At 32.8% G+C, this 8,781-nt stretch overlaps 1 protein-coding gene across 1 annotated transcript; it reads left to right on the top strand.

Moving 5' to 3' along the window:
- The first annotated feature begins 1,704 nt into the window (after nt 1–1,704).
- Nucleotides 1,705–3,791, top strand: LOC105953981 (uncharacterized). The gene has a single exon (XM_088821008.1). The coding sequence runs from the start codon at nt 1,795–1,797 to the stop codon at nt 3,601–3,603; it is 1,809 nt and encodes a 602-aa protein (XP_088677134.1). The 5' UTR covers nt 1,705–1,794; the 3' UTR covers nt 3,604–3,791.
- Nucleotides 3,792–8,781: the final 4,990 nt, after the last annotated feature.

Here is an 8,781-nt window from a genome sequence, read left to right on the forward strand (position 1 = left end):
AGGAAAATTACATTTTTCGTCCTCATACTTTTCCCACTTTTTCAAAACTGTCCCTACACATTTTGGAGTTACAATAGTAGTCCTTGTCCTTAATCATGCCATTTTTTGACAGAATTGGTCCGCCGTTAATTTTTGCAGTTAAGTTGGATGAAAAATGGCATGTGCCTCTCACGTGCCTTCAATTTACAACACTACATGAAAATGGACTTTCAACAAAACGCATTGCGTCTTGTTAAAACATAGTTTTTATAATTATTATTTTTAATTAAAATTTAATATAGAAATCGAAATCACGTAAATTCCAAAAAAATCAACTCGTTTCGGAAATATTGTTTAAAAAATCAAAATATAGTTTAAATTTTTAAAATATTGTTCCAAAATCTGCATTTTTGGAATTCAATTAAAATATATCGTTTCAAGCCAAATTAAAAAACCCGATAGGAATTGGGGAATTAGAAATCTCCATTCCAATTTTCACCTCTAGTCAATTCCAAAAATTCCAATTGTGTGACAATATGTCGAGTTTTAAATCATTCAATATGGGTGAAAATTGGAAAGGAGTTTTCTTATGCTGCCTAATTTGATCGAATTTTTATTTTATTTTAAAATAATATTTTCATTCAATTTCCAAAAATTCCGATTTTAAAACACGATATTATTTTTTAGACAATATTATGATTTTTTAAACAATATTTCTTAATTTATTTTGAAAAAAATATCCAGTTTTAGATTATTAAATAAGTGTGAAAATTGGAACTGAGTTTTCTTACTTCGCCTTATACGATCAGATTTTTTTTTATCTAAAACTATAATTTTCATTTGGATTCAAGAAATCCCGGTTTTAAAACATTATATTATTATTTTAGACAATACTTCTAAAAATATTTTGAAACAATTTATCGAGTTTTAAATTATTAAATTAGGGTGAAGATTGAAATGGGGGTTTCTTATCCCACCTATTCGGATCGAAATTTTATTTTATTTTGAAACAATGTTTTCCTTTAAATTCCGAAAATCTTGATTTTGAAAGCAATATTTCATTTTTTTTAAAACAATGTTTCAATTGTTTAAAGAATATTTCTCAAAATATTTTAAAACAATATATATCGATTTTGTTTTCTTGGAATTTATGTAATTATGAATTTCAATCAAGTTTTAATTATGAAAAATTTGTTTTAACAAGACGCAATGCGTTTTGTTAAAAGTCAATTTTCATGTAGTGTTGTATATTGAAGGCATGTGAGAGGCACATGCCATTTTCCATCCAACTAAACTGCAAAATAAACGGCGGACCAATTATGTCAAAAATTGGCATGATTAAGGACTACTATTGTAACTCCAAAATGTTTAGGGACAGTTTTGAAAAAGTGGGTAAAGTATGACGACGAAAAATGTAATTTTCCCAGTTACATCCAATTGCTAAAAAAACTATCCCATGTTATTTTATTCGCAAAACACCCCATGATTTAGTTTTTTTTTGCAGTTAGTACCCCTCTAACTCCCGGTCAGGGTTTGTACTTGTGTGCTAACAAAATTTGAATCATAAATAATACAGACATGGGTACTAATTGCAATAAACCCTTTTATTAAAACAAACTTAGAGAGAAGTTAAATGCATAATGATAGTTGCAAAATTTAGAGTCAATAAAATTTCTTTGTAATTATACTATTTTGAAGGGGTCTAGATGTAATTAGTCAATTATAATTTATAACCATTAAACAACAGACTGCACCTTTGTGCAACTTCATTTTGCACTGCAGTAGAATTTTCTTCACAAAAATCGCTTTAAGAAGATGAGAATTTCTGCAATAGCGCCTCCTATTCGTAGAGCAATTTCTGCTAAATGTTCTACTTATTACGGTATTTTTGCTGATCCGTTCTCTTTCTTTTCTTTAAATTTTCATAGCAAAGATAGACTTTTTTCACCTAATTTCAAAAGAGATTTGAGCTGTGCAAGTGAAGTAGATGACGCCATTTTCTTCTTTCGCAAAATGGTGAGAATGCGGCCGCAGCCCCTCGTTTTTGAATTCACCAAACAATTGCAAGTTATTGTCAATATGAAACAATACTCGGTTGCCCTTCAACTGTTCGATGAAATGCGTCAATGGGCTGCCCCTGTAAATGAGTACACAATGGCCATCTTAATTAATTGCTGTTGCCTTTTGAAACGCGTAGACGTTGGTTTTGCTGTGTTCGGCATCTTCTTTAAACAGGGCTACAATGCAAATGTTGTGACATTCAACACTCTACTAAAAGGGCTCTTTTTAGATGGTAAGGTGGCCGAGGCGGAGAAATTGTTTAAGCAGCTTTTGACTTTGAAACTTTGCGCCGAGCCAAACGATGTTACGATTCTTACTGTGATAGATGGGCTCTGCAAAGCTGGACATGTTCTTGTTGCCCATGATTTGCTTTTGTTATTGGAAAAGAGTATCTATAAGCCCAATGTTAAAGCTTATAATGCGGTAATTAATGGCTTATGCAAGACCGGAACGGTAGATAACGCACTCGAGCTGAAGTCTAGAATGATTGATAAGGGCATATCACCCACTGTTGTCACATATAACTCGATGATTCAGGGCTTGTGCGATTTTGGTAGATGGAAAGAGGTCAAAGACTTATTGAATGAAATGGTCAACCACATGATTTGTTTAACTGTTGTTACTTTTAGTATATTAGTGGACTCATTTTGCAAGGAAGGAAATGTTAACGAGGCTGAGGATGTTTTGAAAATTATGAAGCAACAAAATATTAGTCCTGATATTTTCACATACAATGCGTTGATAGATGGGTACTGTTTGCAAGGTAAAATGGATAAAGCGAAACAAGTATTTGATTCTCTAACGGGCAATGGTCTTAAGCCATGTATTATGAGCTACGGCACTTTAATCAACGGATACTGCAAGAAGGGTAAAGTGGATGAAGCTTGGCGTCTTTTTCTCGAAGCTTCTTCTAAAGGCTTGGAGCACACGACAGTTACGTACAGCACCATGATACATGGATTATTAACTGAAGGCCGAAATGCTGATGGATGGAATTTGTTTAAGGATATGGAAGCTTGGCACGTACGTCCCAATTTACATACTTACAATGTTTTGTTGGAAGGCTTGTGTAAGACTCGTCAGATTGCCGAAGCATTTTCGTTTCTAAAGACGATGGAAGACAAAGGAGTAAGTCCTAATATAGTCACATACGGTATCCTGATTAGTGGTTTGTGCAAAGATGGGAAACTTGAAGATGCAAAAAAGCTTTTATACGAACTTCCTTCGAAAGGTTTGCAACCAAATTGTCAAGCGTATACCATTGTTATTGGTTCACTTTGTGAAGAAGGATTTGTAGACGAGGCAAAAGATTTGCTTGTGAAAATGGAAAGAAGCGGTTGTGCACCGAATAGCGTGACATACAACAACATAATCCAAGGTTTGCTAAAGAGGAAAGAGGTTTACAAGGCCATGTCATTCTTAGAGGAAATGTACAAAAGGGGATTCTCGGCCGATACAACTACTTTGTCCATGTTAATTAATCACCTGCAAGTATATAACAAAGATGTTGTTCTTCTAGAAATGATTAAGAAAGTTGTACCGAGAAATTTCAACATGAAATGACTCTTTTACCCTGCTTTATGTATGATATAATCCCAAAATTTTTTAAAGTTTATTTTTGTGAATTGTTGACGATTTTTAGCGTTTATTTAAATTCGGATTTTTTGTCGATTTTAGTGTTTGATTTTAGGGGTTTTCAATTTTATTTTTTGGGGGGTTTTGCCATTATAATATGAAAGCTTTATTTTTAATTTGCAGTTCTTTCATAAGGTTTTATTTCAATTTTAGAGTCTCTTTTAGATTTTAGGTGTTTACAGTTTTTTTTGGGTTTTGCATTCATGATCTGCAAAGCTTTATTCTTATTGATTCGACTTATCAATTTTTTTATGCATAAGCAAAAGAGAAAAAAAATGAAAAGAGTAAAAAATGACTGAATAAAGTGAAAAAAAAAGGGTTGAAAATAGCGAAAAATCTGGTTAAAAATGGCCATAACTAAGCAACCTATATATAGAGATTTTTTAGGTTATTTTCGTCAAAAAAAAAAAAAAAAAAGCCAACAACTCTTAGCAACAGCTGGTCAAAAGGTTTGACTAACGAAATTAGGAAAAAAAAATAACTGCGGGGGGTGTTTGATGTTTTCTATAAACCACGGTAATAAATGATACCTTTCGCATAGTACATTGGTGCAAAATAAATTTTACCCTAATTTATATTGTAATTTTGATTTCTATTCGCCTTATGAACTTGACTTCACAAAGATTTTGCATCGAGTTCCTTATTCAAAGTTCTTTTGCAACAAATAAGAACACCAAAGAGGAAGCATAGGACTTTAAATGCACATCCCTCAAGTTTAGATTTGGAAAAATTACTGTTTTCATCCCTCAAGTTTGCTGATTCACATTTTGACACCCATGTTCATTAGAAACACATCCGGTCCTCATGTTTCAATAATTTGCCACTTTTGGTCATTTCCGTAAATGTACCGTTAGTCTGTCAGTTAAAAGAGTGATGACACATGCTTCATTCAGTTAGTATTGACGGAAATTAATAGAAATGACCAAAAGTATTAAATTGTTGAAACATGAGGGACTAAATCTATTTTTTGTGGACATGGGGAACCTAATGTGAAATCGAGGTGAACTTGAGGGACTAACAAGATTATACGTATACATATATATTATTTTATTTTATTTTTAAACCCGGGTAAGGGCCGACCGATTATGTTAATAATAAAATATATAATATATTAATTATTTTAAGGGTAAATAGCATTAAACCACCTAAACTTTTTCAGTTTTTGCGGATCACCACCTGAACAATTTTTTTTTGCATGAGTTCACCCGTACTTAATAAATTGTGTCACTTTGCCATTTTTTGCCGGTTTTCAGGTCAAAATGACCTGTTCTCAACTCATGTGCGTTGCACATGACAAATCCAAGGGTATTGATGTCTTTTCCATTTTTAAAATGAAATAAATGTTTTTTTAGGATAAATGGAATAAATATAAAATAGAATAATTAAAAGAAAAAAAAACATGTCAGTTTTATTTTATTTAATTAATCAATTTTATATATACATACATTATACATACATATGCAGGGGATACAACCCACTTGCAGTTGCAGAACACAAGTTTTGAAGAAAGATTCTCTCACATACACACACACACACACACACACACACACACAACACATTCATTCCTGTTTTTAACTAATTTAATCGGTATGAATTAACTTGGTACGTTTGTATTTCACTTTTTTTCATCGAATATTTGATTCTTTGATTGAATCCCACTTCAGATCTGTTGATTTTAATAAAAAAAAATTAATTTTATTTTGCATTTGAATTGAAGTGGGATGATCTTGGTGAAATGGGGGGGCGAATTTTCGTGCAACTGGTGGTGGTTTTATCATTTCGGAGTGGTAGTGTGTTTGTTGCAAAAGCAGAGGATTTCATACCCGATCTCACCGCCAAGCGCCGCGCACTTCCGCCGCGGCCTCAATTGTGAGAAGATCATCTAATCCTCCATTCGTTGGAAGATGATCTAGTTGATTCGGAGGAAGAAATCGAGAGAAAATAGTGTTCATATAACCTGAATTGGGGAAAGGGAAAATTAAATGGGCATTTTTGACGTAATTTTTGAACCAATTTCATTCAATTAAAATGGGTTGGGATTAAATGTGTTTAAAATACAAACTTTAGAATGTATTGTGTTCATTGTCGAAGAATCTCGTTTGAGGTTGTGGGCGGCGGATCTGAAGATGTGGTGGTGGTGGTGAGTATGGTGGTTGTGCAAGAGGGCGTAGCTGGGTTGTGGGCGGCGGATGTGAAGAAGATGTGGTGATGGTGGTGAGCTTGGTGGTTGTGCAAGAGGGCGGAGCTGGTTCCTGGTGGTGAGCGGCGGACGGCTGAAAATTGTGAATTGGGTGAGTAGAGTGGGGTGGTGTGCATGAGATGGGTAGTTCCTGGGATTGGAAAGAAGATGAAGGCCTTTTTTTTATTTATTTATTTTATTTAACATTTATTCCATTTATCCTAAAAAAAACATTTATTCCATTTTAAAAATAGAAAAGACGTCAATAGCCTTAGATTTGTCATGTGCAACGCACATGTGTTGAGAACAGGTCATTTTGACCTGAAAACCGGCAAAAAATGGCAAAGTGGCACAATTTATTAAGTACGGGTGAACTCATGCAAAAAAAAATTGTTCAGGTGGTGATCCGCAAAAACTGAAAAAGTTTAGGTGGTTTAATGCTATTTACCCTTATTTTAATGTTACGACTCAACATACAAGTTACGTCCGTATAAGATTATTTTATTTTGCAAAAGAAAAGGAATGGCAGTCGCAATAAGTAAAATAGGAATTAAATGCAAAATACCCACCGAAATCCAATTGCTGAAACTTTTCACCGAGATTTGAGAATATAAAATGTTTCCAATAAAAGAGTTACTAACCTTTTTTTACTTCTTTCAATCTTGTTTTTATGTTTTTCCAATAACTTGCAAAGATCGTATATGATTTTTTTGGATTGGCTTCAATTGAGGTAAATCTTGTTTGTCACTTGTTTTTATAATTTTTTTTACTCATTACAGTTATATAGTAATGGGGCCCGATATAAACTCGAAACCCGAAAAAATACACGAGCCGAGCTTGAGCCTATACTAATGAGGCCTGATGGTATGTGAGCTTCAGTTTATAGTAACGAGGCCCCATGGTATGTGAGCTTGAGCCTATCCAAACTCAGCTCATATGCCCCGATTGCTAGCCCTATGTACGTACTATTATAGGATTTATATTGGCACCAATTTCACTTGTCTCCCATCCACACTATAACTAATTTCTTGCTAAAATGATGTAGATTTGGAGTTGTTCCGTCCTCGCTCATCAACCTGAGACGATTATAAATGTATCATGGGGGATAATTACAGTTTTGGTCCCTATCTTATACACCTTTTTCGATTTTGATCCTTAAACTTTTTTTGGCACGAAATTGGTCCTCAAATAACCGCTTTATTTACTATTTTGGTCCACCTTTTGAAATTGTTGTTAGTTTGGACGAAAAAGTCACGTGCCAGGCACGTGGTCATGCACTTCTACCCCTGTCTGACCTCTATTTTTAATTTGGCCTTAGTTGAACTTTATTATTATAAATTCGTCCAGAAAAAATCAAATCCCCAAAAATTTGTTCCGAATGCCCCAGCCCCGCCCCGTCTGCCATTTTCACCTCCGCCGTCGAGCCATCAACTATACATATGTGTAACTTTTTTTCAATTGAAATGATTTTTTTAATTTTTTTTGCATTCTTATTTAATATTGAAATACTATTAAAAATTTATTGAAGAATTAATAATAAAAATACCATAATATTATAAGATTAGGAAAAATTGATTTTATTGTATAAACGACTAATTAAAAACATTATTTCTGAATATACAATACATGTTTAATTATTTTTTACATATTCTTTATTTTTAATAATTACAAAATAATGAAATAAATTATATTTATATAATTAAAAAAACTCTTTAATAAAATTTGGTATAGTCAAATTAGTTATAGTGTTTTCCATTAAAAAAATTAAAATAAAGAAATAAATAATATTTACGAATACAATATAATGTACTAATTCCTAGAAACCCTCCTATGGTATTTTTGTCATTTCAAATTTTTAGTACATTTATCGAATTCAATATTATTTGGACAAAATTGTAAGAGTAAAGTGATATTGGGGTTAAACTAACAATATATGTAAACAAAAGGAGGTGAAGTGCATGATCATGTGCCTCACACGTGACTTTTCCGTCCAAACTAAGAACAATTTCAAACGGTGGACGAAATTGTAAAAAAAACTGGTTTTTTTGAGGACCAATTTCGTGCCAGAAAAGTTTTGAGGACCAAAATCGTTAAAAAATATGTATAGTATATGAACCAAAACTGTAATTATCCCACGTATCGTGTATATGGTGGAAATTATTGCATGCATTTATTATGTTCACGAAAGTACTGGAGAAGCTTACTTACTTTTTTTCCTGGTCGATTTATTGCTGTTTAAGAATGTGGTAAGATGAGAAGTTGCCTTCAAATCACGAAAGTACTGGAGAAGCTTACTTACTTTTGATTTTTCATTTTTTTTTTTTTACTTATTTACTGATTTTAACAGCATGTGTTACCAGGAACTTATATATCGTGTCAAACTGACAGTATTCATTTATCATAGATCGCTGGGATGCTGCCTTAGTCACATTCATATTCCTTCGTAATGGCTTTAAGAGCAATACTACGAAAGAAAAATATTTACGTCGATACAAGATTTAGTTGGCATTTTGACATATTTTGGTTTAAATGAATACTCTATTTGTATTATGGTTACATGAAGAAGTTCGTTTTTTTTCATCGCATAATGTTGAATTTGTTGTTACAACTATTGTTTCTTATTTTCTTCAAAATAGTTGTCATCCCACATGAATTTATACTACTTTATGTCCAAAAAGTTTGATTTTGGTAAAGATGCAGTAGTTCGATGCAGTAGTTCGATAATGTTTCAGTTCTTCTTCATTATCATACGTGTTAGAGTAGGTGACCAACAAGCCAACATGTGGCTGTGGTCTTTCGTATTTATTATTGTAATAAACGAACCTTTATTCGTATTAATGATAAAACACCTTGGCATTCTATATCTTTGTCCCTTTGTCACAAGCATAGATATAGTCCTTACAGTTATTACAAGTACTAGTAATTGA

Source organism: Erythranthe guttata, chromosome 7, assembly GCF_056151865.1.
Source record: "Erythranthe guttata isolate IM_541 chromosome 7, IM_541, whole genome shotgun sequence".
Lineage (NCBI taxonomy): Eukaryota > Viridiplantae > Streptophyta > Magnoliopsida > Lamiales > Phrymaceae > Erythranthe > Erythranthe guttata.

Coding starts and splice junctions, on each gene's coding strand:
- LOC105953981 (XM_088821008.1), top strand. CDS start 1,795: ATGAGAATTTCTGCAATAGCGCCTCCTATTCGTAGAGCAATTTCTGCT.